Genomic DNA, 18,993 nt, shown 5'->3' with positions numbered 1-18,993 from the left:
GAACCATAAGTGCAGTCAGTTCTCTGGATCTGCAGGTTCCTGGGCCACGAATTCAGCTAAGAATTGCATCTGTACTGATCATGGACAGACTTCCTGTCATTCTCTGAACAGCACCATGGAACAGCTGTTTCCTAGCATTTGCACTGTGTTAGGTATCACAAGTATGGGAGGATATAAGTAAGTTATATGCAAATACATTTTACAGAAGCAACCTGAGCCTCTGTAGATTTTGGCCTCCTTGAGGGGTTCTAGAACCAACCCCCATGGATTTCAAAGGACAGCTATATTTTAAATACTCCTGTGAAAGAAAAAAATTATTTTAAAACTAAAACTCACCAACTCGTTACCTAAAAGTTCTGGGTGGCACAAGTGGGTTTTCAGGACCTTGTTGCATGATTCTGCTGGGTACTAGAGGACTAGAAGCTCGGGGATCTCAGATCCATGGGCACAAGTGGCATCTCGGGTGGGACTCCACCTGCCAGCCTCAGCATGGCTGAGGCCCTCTGTGAACATGGAGTCTGCTTTGCTCCCCTTGGGCACAGGCACGGCCTCCCTGCAGGGGAGACCTCTTGGGCACTGTGTTGAAAAGCTGAGGAGGAGAACATGACCTGGCCAGCTGGCTGGCAAAGGAGACACCACCACATCTTAGTATTGGAGGACACACGAGTACTCTGCAGGCCTCCCCAGTGTCCTAACAAAGGGGCAGATGGATCAAGTGCACGCAGGCAATATTCACAGAGGGGCTGGCACAGTGGTAGGGGTCAGTAAGGACTTTTAATTCATGCATATTTTATTTTCCTACTCCTCTTAGAGCCAAAGTAAGAAGTGAGCAGATTAAGTATGGTAATAAAATCAGCCGTGTCTGTGATGACTTATCTATGCCAGAGGAGCCATATGCAAGTCTTTGACAGATGCTCATGATGTGCCTCCTGATAGAGTCGTTGACCTGATCACTTTCTGCTACATGTAAACAAGCTTTGAAAAGGCAACATGTGTGTCCAGTTGGTTCAACATTACCAGTTCACTTGGCCATGATTGTGGCTAATTGAGAGGTTCTGTCTCCAGGCTCACTGTGCTTGATCCTGATGTCATGGGGACACCCATCCAGGTCCTGTTCCCAGAGGAGATCTGTGGGAACCACGGGGGTGAGGCAGAGGGACTCTCATGCTGTAGCCACTACTCAGCCCCAGCTCTGCTTCCTGGTGTCTCTACTGCCCCGTGGGAGGCCCTCCTGAGGCAGCAGGGGAGGTTGAGGCTGTGATTCCACGGGCACATTTGGTGATGCTGGGGACCAGTCCTGTGGACAGAGCAAATGGGAGACATCAAAGGAGCTGGCCGAAAGCATTTCTCACCTGTGCTGCCTTCCCGTCACCCGTTATTGTGCCTGCCCAGGGCCATAGGGAAGGCCCATGGAGTAGGGGAGGGGTCACTGAATCCATTACAGATTTCTGAGAAGACAGGAAGTGCGTTGTCAGGAAGGAGGCCTCAGTCTCTCCCTCAAGGTTACTTCCTCTTGTTCTCATTTCCAGGGGCCTAGAGCAGATTCACCTTCCATTCAGCCACTGGTATGAATAAGCTCTGCTTAGATCCATACCCAAGCCAACTTGTATCTGAGATAAGAAGTCCATCCTCCCTGTATTCTGCCCAGAGGTGTAGGGGCAGTGGACGCACTGCCTGGCAGGTGCCCCAGCCACCACTTCCCACCTGGCTTGGGTTTCTTCCACAAAATGGGCTAGTAGGTGCCCTACAGGTATCATCAGGGTGAAGTGAGGCATGTGGGGCCGCTGTCTAAGCTAGAGGTCAAGTTTCAATGTGCTATTATGTTCACTTAGATGAAGAACACAGGACAGGAGCCCATGGAGGCAGAGGCCCCTCATTTCAGAAACCTCAGCATAAGACAGCCTTTCATTTCTTCCTCTCTCTCTTCCTTTATTCCTTTCTTCTACATAGAAAGAGCGACTCCTTGGGGAGCACCTCTCATTCCTAAATCTTACTAAGGATCGTCTTTGCTGCCCTGGGTATTCCGTGTCTGTTACATGGTGTCATGAGGGCTGAACAACATGAATTCGCCCCTGTAAAACTGTAGCCCAAAGACTGTGCTGTCCACTGGCACTGGGCTCTGTAGAGGCCCCAGTGTGCCCCCCAGACCAGGGGACTTTCCACCAGGAGGATTACAGGCAATCCTTGCAAAGTGTCCTAGGCATAGGGAGGGCTTGCTGCAAGACACCTCAGAGGAGCAGAAAAGAAAAGTGATTTCCTTAGTTTATCCCCAAGTGTCTCAGGGTAAAATATGCTTAAATGTAATATGAGTTCTAAATTTTGAAAGAAAAGAAGGAATTTCTTCACTGCTCAAAAGCTGGTCCCTTGGCTGGTGATGTAGTTCAATTGTTAGAGTGCTTGCTCCACATGCACAAGGTCTTGGGTTCAATCCCCAGCAACACACACACACACACACACACACACACACACACACACAAAACTAGTCCCTGCCTCCCGGCCAGAAATTACCTGATGAGTATAGACAGGGTGAGTTAGCATCCGAGGGCAGGGTGGGAGGTAAAATGGGGGCGGGAGAGAAACAGAGGCCCTTTTACAATGCATCAGTCCACAGGTTCCTCACAGGAGCTGACCTGGGACCCCATCAGGTGTAGGGGTTAGTTCTTTTAGGGGCACCAAGACCCCTCCTCTCTTCCTATCTCAGCAGCAGCTCTGCCCATCTCTGCTGGTAGCTCCTGGAGTTTTGAGTGGTCTTGCTCCTCAAGGACTACCCATATGGCTGTCATGGTCCACAGAGGTGCACAGCCCAGTCGTCCAACTGGACCACTCAGTGCCGCAGCCATCATACCTAGTCCATCTCTTGGGTTCCTGATTCCAAATTTGAAACTGGGCATCAGACAGGCCACGCAGCCACCAGCCAGCTTCTAGATGGGCTTTCTTTTCTTTCTTTTTTTCTTTTTTATTTATTTTTTAGTTTTTGGCGGACACAACATCTTTGTTTGTATGTGGTGCTGAGGATCGAACCCCCGGGCCACACGTATGCCAGGCGAGCGTGCTACCGCTTGAACCACATCCCCAGCCCCTCTAGATGGGCTTTCATTGGGTCCATTGCCCACCCTGATCCCATCAGTCTGCAGGCCAATTGACTAGCATGAGGCAAGATTCAGATGAGCTGGGTTCTAATTACTGCTTGAAGCTCCTAGATTTTGTCTCCAATGCAACCAACACTGAGGCACACATACGGGATTCAATAGGAGATAGTACTCACAGTGCCTCATCTAAGGTTGCATTTTCCTGTTAGTCTGGTTGGCAACACTTATGGGGCACATGGTATCATTTTGTTACCTTTTTAAACTGAATTGAGATACATTTTACATGTGGTAAAGTTCACCCACTTAAATGTATAATTCACGGTTGTGCATCTGTGGCCATAATCTAATTTTAGAACAGTTTTATCATCCCCCACAAAGGAACCCATAAGCAGTCCCCCGCTTCCCCTGCCTTCTCCAGCCCTAGACAACCACCAATTTGCTTTCTATCTCTATGGATTTTGCCTATTCTGGACATTTCGCATAAATGGAGTCACACAATACGTCATCTTTTGTGTCTGCCTTCTTTTACTTAGATGTCTTTAAGGCATAGTCAAGTTGCTTAACCATGGGGACACATTTGGAGAAGTGGGTCATTAGGCGGTTTTATTGTCATGCAAACCTCAGAGAGTACTCAACACACACTAGACTGTCTACCAGATAACCAGGAGATATACTCTCATGGATCCACCACCTTTCTTTGTTGAAGAACACCTTGTTATGTGGTGCACAACTGTCCGTCATGTTGTGGTTGGACTCGGCCCTCTGTTCCTCTTCTGCTGCATCAATATTCTATGCCATTGTTCTTTAGCGTCGTCTGAGTTCCCAGAATGCCCTCCCCCTCCCACTTACCTCATCTGTGAGGACCCCGACCAGGACATGTAGAGCAGAATGAGGAAGAGGAGCACCACAAACGCAGCCAGGCTCACCCAAAAGGCGATGACAATAGCATCTGCAAGAGGAACAGGATGTTCTTGAGGTCAGTTTGCCATCAACCATAACCAACAGTGAGGGGAAACAGGGAGTCCAGGTACCGCACTATGGCCCTGAGTGGAACTGTTCTCTATTCTCACCTCTCAGCCACTGGCCTACGGAAGGTTTCCCAGTAAAGACCTTGGGAAAGAACAGTAAAGCAGGGAAGTAGGTATTTTTTTTTTTCCAGGGCAACTAGCCACTGGGTCATTAGCTGATTGTTGAAGGAAAACAGTTAATACAATCCTGTGGCACCCTCTAGATCTGCTTCTTAGATATTGCTACTCAGAGGAGCGGTCCTCAAGGATTGGTTTTTCTTCCTTCTCCCCCCGGGAAGGGAGAAGAAAGGGCTGTGGGCAGCTCCATGGGCTTGGTGACCAGCCTCATGGGGAGCAGAGTCAGAGGCCCCAGGAGGCAGAGACCTAGAGGATGATGTGCCCTGGGCTGTGGTGTCCATGGAGAGCCAAGGCCTTGGTGCTCTGAGGTGGTCAGCTGAGCCTTCCCTGGGCAACCTGCCCAGGTCAGGGACTAGGGAAGTAGTCTCCTTTTTCAGGTGGAAAAGCTCACCTCTGGGCAGTGTAGGGAGAAGAAACCCTTTTGCAGCCACTATGCTCCAGCAAAGGGAAACCCAGAAACAGGCCTAGCTCTTCTAGACCCGGCAGGACCTGGCGGGGCAGGTGGTGCCTTTCTCTGGAGCTCCAGGTCAAGAAGATTATGTAAGTTGCTGGGGAACCGTTTGCTACCAGTAGGGTGGGGTTTTTTCCCCCCCTGGATGATTATTTAATGGGTGAACAAATGAATGGGAGCAAGAACAAGCAACTGAAGGAACGAATGGAGTGTTAGAAATTTGTGAGCCAAACAGACATGGAGGTGGAGCTCTGGGTGTGACGGATGGAATCACCATTCCTTGAAATGCATGGGGGACTGGTTTCAGACCCCCTGTAGATACTGAAATCCTTGGATGCCCAAGTCCTTTATCTAAAGTAGCACAGTATTTGTATATAATCAACCCACGTCATGCTATCCACTTTGAATCATCTCCAGATTACTTACAATACCCAGTACAATGTTAATCCTATAATAGCATTTAGTAATTATGTAGTAAATATATATTACTATATAATAAATTTATATCATAAATTATATATAAGTAATTATATTGTGCTGATAATAAGCACAAGAGGAAAGTCTGCACATTTTTAATAGAGAAGGGATTTTTTTTCAAGCATTTTCAGTCTTGATTGGTTGAATCTATGCATGTAGAACCCTCCAATAAAGGGGGTGGGGCGGCATACCTGCGTACAGGGGGTCATCTCTGCCCTCCACAACTCAGAAGGTAGAGGGAGAAATGGAGGACTTGTAATTATGAGTGATCCTGGACCCTAACCATTAACTTTGAAAATGGTCTAATGGGTGCGTACCTGTAATTCCAGCAGCTCAGGAGGCTGAGACAGGAGAATCGCGAGTTCAAAGCCAGCCGCAGCAACTCTGCAAGGCCCCAAGAAACTCAGCGAGACTCTGTCTCTAAATAAAATACAAAACAGGGCTGGCTCCGTGGCTGAGCACCCCTGGGTTCAATCCCTGTTACCAAAAGAACAGCACAACAACAAAAAAGGTCTCAGGAAAAGCTGCCGCACTTACAATAGGAATCAGGAGCCCGCTGGCTGGTGACATCAGCACTCGGGGTCTACACTCCAAGAGAGGACAGAGGCCAAACACCAGGCTGGCGCTCTCGTCTTTCCTATCTCTCCTTGAGCTGAGAAGCCCATGGTGGCACCCAAGAACATTAAGCTGCTTGGGGGCCCCCTGGACTCCTGGAAAGTAGAAATGACACCACGTGTCCAGAGCTCGAGGACTTGCCAGCTCACCGGGCATTATTCTCCCTTCCCAGAGAGCTGCCACATACTTCATAGCTTTCCAAGTACAAAAGTGCATGTTTATTTCTGAAAATTTGGCTTGAGATTGTATTCAGTAAGGATATTTTGGATTTCTGCAGACACTAATGCTTTTTTCTCCTCCATCAAAGCAATGCAGGATTTGAGGTCGTTCACCCCCAGATGAGTTCTGCCAGGACTCTTAGGAAACAGATTTCAACAGCCAAGCGAGCCCTTCTCTCAGGCTCACCCTCATCTGCCTCAGTTCTTGTCACTATCCCCAGATACTGGGGGGAAATGAGGCTTCACCTTTCAAAGCACAGTGTGTTCAGATAAGTGAGATTTAAATTTTTGCCACACCGAAAGATGATCAGTAGCCACTCCTTATTTTCTTTCTTTTTTTTTTTTTAGAGAGAATTTTTAATATTTATTTTTTAGTTCTCGGCAGACACAACATCCTTGTTGGTATGTGGTGCTGAGGATCGAACCCGGGCCGCACGCATACCAGGCGAGCGCACTACCGCTTGAGCCACATCCCCAGCCCATTATTTTCTGTACTAAATTTGTTTTCATCGTGTTCTTTTGAAAAAAGGCAATCAAAATAAAAAATGCAAGCCCTTTTCTCCAAGTGCTGGGAGAGAACATTTTGTTCCAAGAGCAAAAACTGTCATTTCCCAGTTTGGGGAGGGTTCTAACATCCACGGGTTGTTTTCACAAGGAGTCCCAGGCTGGCTTGATGGTGAAACTGGCCCATTTATGGAAAACTTTCTCTCTCTCCTCCCCTCCTGTCCTCGCCACCTCCCGGTCCCCTCTTGTTCGGCCCTCTCCATTTCTCCTTCTCTCTCTCCCCCCATCCTTTTCTCCTTTCCTCCCTCCCCTCTTCCCCCTTTTCTTTTCCCTCCTTGGTCTCCTGGTAAGCACTGGTGGAATGAGAAGCATTAGACATCAACAGTGGAGTGACAAGAAAAGGCTCTGGGTGACATGGCCTGGCTTCCATTTGCTTCGCCTTGAGGGATTTCTCCTTGGAACTTGGTCCTAACAAATGACTCCCATTAAGTTTCCTCCTCGGTGGGCACTTCAGTTTTGTTGCGTGAAAACCACTCAATCTCAGCTTTAGCTACTAACATTTGGGTCCTGGAGTCCTAGGAGATCCACTTCAAGATCTTTCTCTTACTGGGGGAATGACGGTGTGACAAAAGCCCAACTTTGGAGGTGTGGAACTTTAAGTTCCAATTCTGAGGGCCATTCCTTAGCTGTGTCGCCTCAGGCAATCTGAGATTTTCCCATCTCTGAATCTGTTCACTTGTAAGGTGGGATGACAGTACCTATCAGATTAGATGTTAGGAGGATTAAACAGAGTGATGTGTGTATATAATGCATGTGGCGCAGTTTCTTGTTCAATGATGTGAAATGATTTATAAATAGAACTAAAATTATTGTTTCCGTTCAGAGGGTTTTGCCGCAAGTGATAGTGCTGCTTCCTTCAAGCTCACTAAAGTGTAAGGTATGAGCCATAGTAATTATGGCCCAGACTGATGGCTGTTGATCCTGACATCCGCTTCTGTGTGCCGCCATTGTGATGGACCCTTGCTTTCCACTGGGCACATGGCTGCCTGGGGCGAGACTACATCTTACAGCCTCCTTTTCAACCAGACAGGACCATTGATAAGGTTATGGCCAAGGAGACGTGAGAGGAACCATACTGGAGTCTTCCTCCAGAGACTGCTAGACTTCGGTCCCTTGTGTCCTTTCTTATTCCTCTGTGCCATTTTGCTACTTATCGTGGATGTGAGTAGGAGCTTGTCTTGGGACCTGAGGGATGTGCCTTGGATGGCAGAGTAATGACCTGGGGAGAAGCTGGTTCCCAAGGATTTCATGGAATTCATTCACCAACCCAGTCTCTCTTTTACATAAGAGAGAAATCAACTTCTGTTTCATCTGCTACTCTGCCAGCCATCATCAACGTCCTTTTCCAAGTCAGTGAAAAAATTGAGTTGGTAACGCCAGGACTGAAATCCCGAGTGAAGGCTGACCTTCAAAATAGGCACCCTCCCTCTACATAGAGAGAAATTTTCCTAAAATTCATCTATTGATCAAGCATTTACAGGACTCCTCTGTTGAGATTACTTTCAAGGGCTCGTTTGTAGATCACTGTGCACACACACACACACACACACACACGCACAAATACACAATTTGCTACATTATGAGATCTTATTGCATTTTGACTCCTAGAAACATCAATCAGCTTAATCACCCATTTCATTTATCTGATTTACTTTTGAGTATATCTAAACTCTTTCCAGGAAGCAATCCATCCTCAAAACATATAAAAAATTTACCACCATCATTTTTTCATGTAATGTGTTGTAAGTTCCATAAAAAAGGTTTAAAAGAAAGTTTTGAGCAATAACAGAATCATTCAGCAGGTGCACCTCCTCCTAGAGGGCACTTCAACATAAATTTATTCAGAGGTAAACATTCTGGTATCTCCTTAAGTCAGTATATCCTGCTGCCCTATGTATAAGACACCTATAAAAATCTTAAATTTATCAATAAATATACTACTTATGGTCCCTTTGAAATAAATATTATGATTTTAGATTTTTCTATTCTTTTTTTTTTAATATTTATTTTTTAGTTATCGGCGGACACACATCCTTGTTTTGTATGTGGTGCTGAGGATCGAACCCGGGCCGCACGCATGCCAGGCCAGCGCGCTACCGCTTGAGCCACATCCCCAGCCCGATTTTTCTATTCTTTTGAGAAAAGTAATATATGAGTGATTATAGTGTTTGAAAATATATATTTTCTTCTATGTGAAAAACATATAAAGGGCTGGGTGCAGTGGCGCACACCTGTAATCCCAGAGACTCGGGAGGCTGAGGCAGGAGGATCTCGAGTTCAAAGCCAGCCTCTGCAACGGTGGGGCACTAAGCACCTCAGTGAGACCCTGTCTCTAAATAAAATACAAAATTGGGCTGGGGCTGTGGCTCTGTGGCCGAGTACCACCAAGTTCAATCTCTGGTACCCCCCAAAATAAACACACACACACACACACACACAGAGGCACACATGCACACACACACACACACACATATGTAAAGGATATATAAGCTTTAGATTGATTTCCAACCATTTCCATTTTAATGAACTTGCGTTAGTTTCACTGAAATATTTGCAGAACTAAAAACTTGGGTCTCTCTCTCTCTCTCTCTCTTTTTTTTTTCCCAATTTTTCCAGGGGTAGAGAGTACCAGGGATTGAACTCAGGGGCACTCAACCACTGAGCCACATCCCCAGCCCTATTTTGTATTTTATTTGGAGACAGGGTCTCACTGAGTTGCATAGTGCCTTGCCATTGCTGAGGCTGGCATTGAACTCAGGATTCTCTCCTCCAAGCCTCTGAGATTACAGGTGGGTGCCATTGCGCCCGGCAAAAACTTGGGTCTTCTTGGGTTGAAAATCACTACTGTGTCACGCACAGGGGATGCACCACTGGCTGAAGAGATTGAGGCCATGGTAAAGCCGGGCCCTGAAACATTACTCTGAATGCGAGGAAGGTTGTAGGCAGTACTTGGTTCAGTCTGTTCATTGAATTCTTTGCACTCAGAAGAGACTCTTTGTGTTCAGAAGAGATTGATTATTGGTGTGTTTTTCTTCTGCTGCTCCCAGCTCTTGGAGTAGCAGATGAGCAGGCCACATTACTAAGCTGCCAGAGGCAGCACATCAACAGGCCTCGACGTGAACTATGACACGACCCTCCCAACCCGTAATTAAAGAGAAGCACCATGTGGACAGACCCAAGAGGTAGAGAGCCCAGCAACACAGCCACACTCCTCAGGGGAGCCCAGCCATCTCGCTGCTCTCTCCAAGGGGGCTTTAGACCGGGAGCTGGAGGCACATCTTGTTAGAAAAATCTGTTTTGTCATCATAAAACTGGAATATGGGATCGGTTTTCCTCTAAGCTTAGCCGCCCAGGCAGTCAAACATACAGTTCGTCAATTCAGGCAGGTCTCAGTAATCAAATCTGTGTGTTCCACCTTGTTAAGAGCTGCGGAGACCCTTTTTCTCTCCACAAAACAACCAGAAGCCATGTCGAAAATGAAAGTGCCTGTGAATCACACCAGGTTTTGAGCTTTCCCTGGGAAAGCTCAGCCGTGGTCTTGGACCCAGCCCTGGTTGGCCCAAGCATGTTTTTTATACGTCCCAACCATGATGGGATATATTCCAGTGTATGGGCATGATCACAAAAATCTTAAAATCCTTCCTGCTTGTCTCATGAGCCCTGGGTATTTTTCCTCTATTTTGTTTCCTTCTCTGTTCAGTGCAAGAGTCAAACCCAGCCTGGTCTGCCAGTTGACCCAGGTGGCCTTTCATAAGAAGATCTGAGCCAGAGCTTTGCCTCTTGGTCCCCACCTTGAGGCCCTCCTGGGTCTGGACTCCTTTCCCAGCTTCTTCCTGTCTTTGATGTGCCTGCTACAGAGAAGCCGGCAGAACTGGGGTGCCGGGCTTTCTGAGTCTGGGAGGAGACCCAAGTGAGAGAAAGTTGAATGTATCAGCAGGAGAGTCACCTGCTGTCTATGATGCCCCCTGCCTGGGTGCACCTGACCCTACCTCTGAAGCCATCAAAGGAGACTATGGAAGCCTGGTCCCTTCCCGAGACTGCCTGATTCAGCTTTTGCTGATCATTTGGGAAAATAAAAGTGACACAGGGACAGAGGTACCACAGAGTATGGATGATAAAGATGTCCAGTTCTGTATTTTTAGTAAACGTACTGGAATTTAAATACCAAGAACAGAAGTTTATAGGACGTCTTCGCTGATACCCAACAATGGTAGAACTTTTCCCTCCTCGGGATGAATGGTTTTAATAGGAAAATCTTAAAAACACCCTATATATCCAAACTTGGAGAACACATGAAGCCATTTACAAAGATTTTGTGCAAGAATATTGAATGACCTGGGAACACATGACATTGGTAGGTCAAGCCATTTAAAACACGATATTGTTATGGTTTGAATATGGGTAGTGTCTCCCAAAGGCCCACCCATTAAAAAGCTGGTCCGCAGGGTGGTGCTCTTAGGAGGTGCTGTAGGCCTGTAGGAGGTGGGGCCTAGTGGGAGGTCCTTAGTTTCCTGGGGACATTCCCTCAAAGAGGACTGTGGGACTCTGACCCCTTCCTCTCTCTGTTTCCTGGCTCATGGTTATGTAAGTGGTTGTCATACCAGGTGCTCCCTCACCAGAGGCCCAAAGCAATGGTGCCACCTGATCTTGGATGAAACCATCCAAAATTGTGAACCTAATAAAGTTTTTCTCTTTATAAGTTAATTGCTTCAGGTATTTTGTTATAGTTACATGAAGATGACTGATGCATAGGGCAAAAAAGAAAAAAAAAAAGAGTACAAAACACATAGATAATGAGATTCTATGTGAGACAAACCTTGGAGGGCTTCAGACCTCTTCAGAGAAGGTGTAGTTTGGCCACCAGATAGCAAAGATGTTAGTTGGCTTTGCCAGGCCTGAGCTAGGCTGGAGCCGAGGGACCAACCACAGACAACCTTCTAGAGTGACAGTGAGCAGGGGTGGGGGGGGGGCCTGGGTGTTCAGCGGGAGTCTGTCTGATAGTGCATGGCAGACCACAGGTGGCTATGCGGGGGCCACACAGGGCTGTGGTTTCCACATTGAGATGGCCTCACAGTGGTTATTGCCACACTGAGGCTGTCAGGGGCCCAGGGTCCGGCCAGTGGTTTCACCAGACGTATTCCTGCCCACCCTGCTGACTCCTGCCCCAGCCCTGCCCTCTGCACTGCTCCTCCCGATCCTGGGCCTGTGAAATAGCACCATGTGCTTCCTTTAAGGAGAGGTGCTTAAAGGAATCCTGTTGTTTGTCACAGGGGCATATTTTCTGTGTCAATTATCAATGTATCTCTCCCCAGTATTCAGAGCTGAGAAGCAGTAGGTCAATGATTGACACAGACATTCATCGTGAAAGTTAAGACCACATAAAGGAGCTGCCTGCTACACACGCGTTTCTATTTATCCAACAAAGATTTATTGCATGCTTTATATGTATCAGGCCTCGCTCCAGATGTGGGCTGGGTTCCTATTCCCCGGAGCATGGAGTCTGTTGAGAATTTGCCAATCTCACTCCAAGTGTCATGGGGAGAGTCCTGAAGGCTTTGGAACCTGGGCTTTAAGTTCCACTCTGTGAGTACCTGGCTGCGCCTCTCTGGACCTTGGTACCCCTCTGTTTATTTCCAATTCAGAACACCGTAGCATACTTACATAAGTTGGCCTCTGCTTCCTGGACAGTCAACTCCCAAGGGCAAGACTCTTATCAACTTTAAATTTCCAGCCCCACTACGTCACCTGCCCAGGTATTATCCACCATCAAACTTTCTATTTTTACCAGAGGAATATGTATAGCAAGCCAACTGGATCTTGTCCCTTCCCTATCTACAGTGTTAGATGACACCTATGGCTGATGGGAAGTCCTTTGAGACTGGCCCGTGACATCCAGCCCCCGTGTGGCCTATAGCTCTCAACTCTGTCATATAAAAAGAACTCACATGTCATCCTCCTGGACACACCTACTTTGTCCATGGGAGTGTAACTGTTCTCAACCCTGGAAAAGCCCTTTATCTTAAATTCAGGCACATCCTTGTTGATCCTGTGGGACTCACCTTCTCTAGGAAGATAACTTTTGCCCTTGGGACCATTGATCCCCAGACCTCTGACTTCCCCTTGTGGGAATCCTTCTCTGTGCTCCACAGATAATCTTTACAAATCTCCAGTGCAACACCATTAATGGAATAGTAGCTTATTAATGGTATCTCCCTCTTGGCTGGAATGATGAAGATAAATACAGAGTAGCCTTTTTGATACCTCCATCAAATCAGTGACCTTTACAAAAAAGGCCTCCTCTAGAATAAAAAAAGACTCAAGGAACATAACAACCAGATGCTATCCATCCATGTGGATTGGTCAAAAACAGCTCATAAGCACATATGGGGAAAGTTGAATCTAGACTGATGTGTTAGTCAGCTTTCCATTATTGTGACAAAATACCTGAGATAATCAACTTAAAAAGAGAAAAGGTTTGTATTAGCTGACAATTTCAGACGTTTTAATATTTGGTTGCTTGGCCCTGTTGCTGTAGGCCTGTGGCAGCACAGTGCAGTGTGTCAGGAACACATGATGGAACAGCTGAGAAGCAAAGATAAAGATAGAAAAGGGCCAGGCTCCCAGTCTCTCTTTCAAGAGTATGTCCCCAGTAACCTAACTTTCTTCCACTAGACCCCAATTCCTAACGATTCTACCACCTCCAACTAACACCACAGACTGGAAACCAAGCCTTCAACACATGGGCCTTTGGGTGACATTCAAGATCCAAACTGTAACAGCTGAGTAGTAAGTGACTCTAAGAAATAATCACTGAAATGCTGCAGGTGTACTAATATTATTTTCTTATGGTTTCCTAATGAAGCATTTGGCAGAAGAATGTCATGATGATCTACATGGAAATACATAATCAAAAAGTAAGTGAGAGTAACAAAATTAAGCTAATGAAAAAATCTAGGGCATGAATTTATTTTTCTCTTGTACCACCAGCTCCCAGTGCAGTGTCTAGCAGATTTTTTTTTTGATGGTTGAATTAAACGTGAACAAAGGTAAAAAGGTAGGAAAAACTGCAGTGTGTTTCTGGTGTGGGGAGGAGGTGGGTTTCATGGGAGAGAATGGAAAACTAAAGTTGTAAGACCAAGTTTCAGAGGGAACGCCCCAACTTAGGCTTCCTGGGGAAGGCAGAGATGGGAAAGGCCGAGGGCCAACAGCTGAGCCTATAGAGTGACACCGAGGACCTGAGCCCTGCCATGCTCGAGGGCCACCAGCTGGGTGGTTGTGATTAGCTAGGTGCCCAGAGTCAGGGCATTTTCTAACCTTCTCTAAGACACAGGTTAGTGGCAGCCCTGATGGTATTTGGGCAGCCTGGAGAGAAAGAGAATTAGGAGACGGTTTCCAGTGCCCAGGTGCCCAGGAGGAGGAACCTGCTGTGGTACGACCGGGGCAGCCCAGCGTACATTCGAGGGCCAGCGGGCTAGTGTGTCTGTTTGCGCTTCTACACCAACATGCACAAACTGGGGGGCTGTATGGCTTGGATGTGAGGTGTCCCCCAAAAGCTCATGTGTGAGACAGGACAAGAAGGTTTGGAGTGAAGGGATCGGGTTGTGAGAGTCTCGACCCCTCATGGGATCCAGTGAGTGGCAACTGGAGGTGGGCAGGGCGTGGCTGGAGGGGGAGGGTGTGGGGGAGAGCGTCCCCTCCCTCATAACCTAGTCACCTTCCAAAGGCCCTGTCTCCTGACGCCATCACATCCTGTTGGGGATGGGGTTTGAACATGTGGATTTGGGGAGGACCCAAGCCTTTGGACCCCAACAACCAAGGAGAGAAGATGGAGATGGAAATGAACACGAGAGTCACAGGCCGTGGTGGGGACAGGGACACAGCCTGTGAGAGTTGCGGATTGACGTTTTCTGAAGAGACAGTTCCAGAAGATGACGACGAAGATGGTGCCCAGCCTGACCGCAGGGACCCAGAGAAGGAGAGCTGGGGAGGGGGCAGGCGTTTGGCAACCAGGGTGGAGGGACTGGCTGGTGGCCAGAGGGCAAAGGGGTCGGGTCCTGTACATGTGGACAAGGCTGAGGAGGAAAGGCGCTGGGGGAGGAGGCACCAGCCCCAGCTAAGCAGGTGAACGGTGCGGGCAGGACAGCTGATGAGACGGCCAGAGGGGTCCACCCGGGCTCCCATGCCAGTTCATCACCCTGGTGGCCAAGTCTCTGTGGCTACTGTTCCTGTGGTTAGGGGGATTCCCTAACCCCTCTGCCACCACGAAGCGTCCCCGCTGAAGACCAGCCAGCCTGCTTTCAGCACCCTGCAGTGGGGGTGTTTCTGGTGTCCACAGACGTCTACTGAGCTCAAGGTGACGTTTGTGGTGGTGACTGCTGCAAGTGGTTTATTTTCAAAATGTCTTTCCTTTTGATATAGGCCTCTACAAACCAGAAACATGTCCTACCGTGAATTATGCCAGGTGAGAAAAGCCAGTCCCAAAGGACAATAGCCTATGTTTCCACTATCAGGGCCTGTCTCGGTCAGTGTGGACTCTATGACTGAAACGCCACCGTCTGGGTGGCTTAAATAATAGAAATTCTCTTCTCATAGTTCCAGAAGGGGGGAAGTCCAAGATCAATGTGAACAGTGCCTGGTAAGGACTCTTCTGGTTACGTTCCCCCGTAGTGTGGGAGGGGGGGAGAAGGAGAGAGAGAGAGAGATCCCCCCGGTCTTTTACAAGACACTAGTCCCCTCTTGAGAGCTCCACTTCATGACCTAATCCCTCCTAAGGACACTGACTCCAAATCCCACTGCACTTGGGAGTGGGGCATCAATGTGAGTCAGAGATGCACAAACAGTAAGTCACAACAGGTCCCTGGCATGGTCAAATCCACAGGGACAATGTAGGGTGGCAGTGGCCAGGGACAGGGGAGGTTTAACAGGTACCAAGTTTCAATTTGGGAAAGGGTGGCTTTCTGGAGATGGTCAGCGGTCACAGTGTGCACCAATGTGAGCGTACCTGCTGCTGCTGAGCTGGACTCCCGAGTGGTTGGGATGATAAGTCTCATATTATCCCTCAGTCAAGAAGAGGGTCTCAGTCCCAGAGGCTCGGGAGGCTGAGGCAGGAGGATTGTGAGTTCAAAGCCAGCCTCAGCAAAAGCGAGGCCCTAAGCAACTCAGTGAGACGTGGTCTCTAAATAAAATACAAAATAGGGCTGGGGAGGTGGCTCAGTGGTCGAGTGGCCCTGAGTTCAATCCCTGAACACCCCCTACCCAAAGAAAAATGGTTTCTGTCAAAATGGACTGCATCAAAATATTTGAAACTCTTTCAAACCACCCAGAGCATAAAGCTGTCGTCACTAGCAGACAGCATAGCTTTCTACAAACTCAAGGTCCTGTCCTCCCCAGCTGAGGGCAAGGACGACCCTTGCCCATGCACGGGGGGCCCCTTGCCTGATGCAGTCACAGACCAGGCTCTGGGAGGAGAGGGCTGATGCGGGGAGGTTCTGGGCTTTCCCTCAGGAGCGTCTGGAACGAAGCTAGTAGAAACAGTGTGTAGAGCAGGAGTGTGTGAGCGAGCGAGTGTGTGAGTGACGAGTGTGTGAGCGAGCGAGTGTGTGAGTGAGCGAGTGTGTGTGCATACATGTTCACGTGGGGACATGGACACAGATATACCCTCGTTGGCATGGAAATGTTAACACTGTTTTTTTTTTCCCCTCAATGTTGGGGTGAAGTGTTTTATTGTATGAATCTTTTACTAAGAGCCTTTTAACCTTGAAAAATATATCTCAAAAAATTGAATAATACAATATTTCAGACATAGACAAAATATAGAAGAAAATGACAACATCTAGGTATCCCTTAAACACGTTGCCATATTTGATCCAGATGCTTTAAAAAACAAACAAACCCAGAATTAAAACGTTACAGAGAGATTTGGAAACCTGCCCTATCCCATTGTCTCCCCACCCCAAGGGAATTAGAGACTGTCTCAGAATTTCAACACTTCTTCCCTTGACAGATGGAACCTAATTCTCTCCTCTTGAATCTGGCCAGCCTTAGTCATGTTCCCCGCCCAAGGCCACGCAGCTGCCGAGGGGCTAAGATGCAGATCCCAGCTAACTGGCCTGGAGACCAGGTGACCCCCTTCTGGGGACTTCCGTCTTCTGGCCTGGGCCCCAGGACAAAATGCAACGATGACCTACTCAGGGTTTAAGCTTTCTTGTGGGAGGTATTTTTGTCTAACCCATCATTTTTTTTTTCTAGAAAAAAAAATAGAAATTAAGTTCAGATAAGACACCAAGACTGAGGCACCGGAGAAATACACAGGAGTCAAAGTTCCTAGAGGAGCACGTCTCTGTGGGTTCAAAGCTCTCCTCCATCCTAGGGATTTGCCTCTGTGAGCCTCTAGTCAAGTTGGAACTGATCTAAGAAACTGAGACTTCTGAAGAAAAGTGTTTTAAGAAAGATTTCTTTGGAGTTGAATTTGTTTGGCTTTCCTACAAGCTTAGTGACTTAATTTACTTCTTGAGACAGATACCACGGGATTGTACTGTGGGAAACAGCCAAGGAACCCGAGGTTTCTGACTGGATAGGCCGGGGGCAGGTTTCCTTCTGTGGACTCTCTGTCCCTGGGTTTTGTTTCTTATTCTCATTTCCTTGGCTGACTTTGTTATCTTGATTGAGTAGCTGGACAGATCAGATTGCCCAAAAAGTGCCAAGTTACCCAGGAGAAAAGCAAAGAATGTGAACTCACGTTTATCCTCCCTGAGACCATGAAGATTATATACCAGTTTGCATTTCCCCAGGAATTACATCATATATCTTAGAGGTAGAGAGAAGACCTCTCCCAAAGCTAAATAGAGACAATGGAAAAAGCAAGCTGCAATTTGAAGAAACTCACTGAGATTATTAGAACCCCAGACAAATGAAACTTGATCAAGAAATCTGTCTTAACAGAACATTGTGGCTGTGTGCGGTGGCGCATATCTGCAAACTCAGCAGCTCGGGAGGCTGAGGGGAGGCAGGAGGACTGAGAGTTCAAAGCCAGCCTCAGCAAAAGTGAGGTGATAAGCAACTTAGTGAGACCCTGTCTCTAAATAAAATACAAAATAGGGCTGGGGCCAGGGCTCAGTGGTCAAGGGCCCCTGAGTTCAATCCCTGGTACCGCCCCTTCCCCCACACAACAAGAATATTCTTAATTTTGTGGCAGATTAACACACATACTTGTTACAGAAGATCACAAACACAATTTGACTCCCACTGCAGCTTACCCTGACATCTTCTAGAGTAAATAAGAAGAAAAAAGGCAGGAGTTCCCAGTGGACCCCCAGCCTCTGCCTGGCCTCCTTTCCCAGTTTCGACTCACGTTTGTTGGCTTTCAGCTTCTTCTCGTCTACAGGAATGAGGTCCAGGTAGTCCAGGTAGTATTCATAGCTGTAGTACGGGGAGGATGTGTTTGTCCTGTTGGCCATGATTGTGGCACTGGTGAGGCAGCCTCCGGCCAGTGGCTCACATCCAGAATGGGGCTCTGGGCCTCTGGAAGGAGATTGCTTAACTGATTTCTGTAGGAATCATCCAAGTGTGTCTGTGGGTCTCCAAGCACAAGGCCTGCCCACTTATCAGAGCCGCTGTGCTGGAGGAAAGGTCAGGGGGGTGTGCCTGACATGTTCAGCCTACAAGCAGGGCCTCCCATCCTGCCCCCTCCTGATACAGCTCCAGAGCAAGCAGAGCAGAACAGCCAGAGATCAGATTTCCAGTGCAGCTTTAGATGGCCCCACAGCAGAAGCAGGGGAGCTGGGCCTCTCCAAAGAGAAGATGCCCAAGGGGCTGGAGAGGACAATCACTTTTTGCCTTCAGTAATTGAAAAGTTAATAAAGCCATTAACGGAAGTGCCCTTGACGTGCATGGAGAGCTCTTGGTGCTATTAAGCAATCAGCAAGTCCCTGGCTTGGATTCAGTGTCTGAGAGCAGAAGTTGAGAGATGCCAGCCCTGAACATGTTCCTTGCACACATATAACCAATCCCTTAAAACCAAAATAGCAGAGTGCAGCTCTCTGCTTTTCCTAAACCCCCAGGAACCAACCAGCCGGCTGCATTTGTCCCAAGTGAAGAGGCCGTTTATATGGACAAAAACCGCCCAGGATTCAGCTCTTGGCCAACACACTGGGATGAGTTCTGAGTTTCTGGAGAGCCGCCCTCTAAAGTGATTCCTTCGCTCGTTGAAGACCCTTAGACGGTACTAAGGGGAACACTCTGTGTGTTGGAATGAGAAGGCCAAAATGTGAGAGGAGCCCCAGAACTTTGCTTTTGGGAATTAGGACGTCAGAGTGCAGTTTTATGGGACCTTTCTTGTGATCTCCCCGCTTGCCGGGGTTATGGTTTCAGGTCTACACTGCCAGAGTTAAGCTGGGCCTTGAGAGTGTGGACCGTCCACCCAGTTAACCGCAGCT

The 18,993-nt window shown here is 47.8% G+C and overlaps 1 protein-coding gene across 1 annotated transcript; it reads right to left on the bottom strand.

The window, feature by feature from the left end:
- Window positions 1–379: 379 nt before the first annotated feature.
- Window positions 380–18,348, bottom strand: MRAP (melanocortin 2 receptor accessory protein). The gene is made up of 3 exons (XM_081302284.1): window positions 17,910–18,348; window positions 3,939–4,038; window positions 380–1,297 (listed from the first exon to the last, which is right to left on the bottom strand). Exons 1-3 carry the CDS (start codon window positions 18,013–18,015, stop codon window positions 1,177–1,179), a joined length of 327 nt encoding a protein of 108 aa, XP_081158410.1. The 5' UTR covers window positions 18,016–18,348; the 3' UTR covers window positions 380–1,176.
- Between the last annotated feature and the right edge of the window lie 645 nt (window positions 18,349–18,993).

This window comes from Spermophilus citellus, assembly GCF_964194105.1.
Source record: "Spermophilus citellus genome assembly, chromosome: 7".
NCBI lineage: Eukaryota > Metazoa > Chordata > Mammalia > Rodentia > Sciuridae > Spermophilus > Spermophilus citellus.
This window is presented reverse-complemented; position numbering and strand designations above follow the sequence as displayed.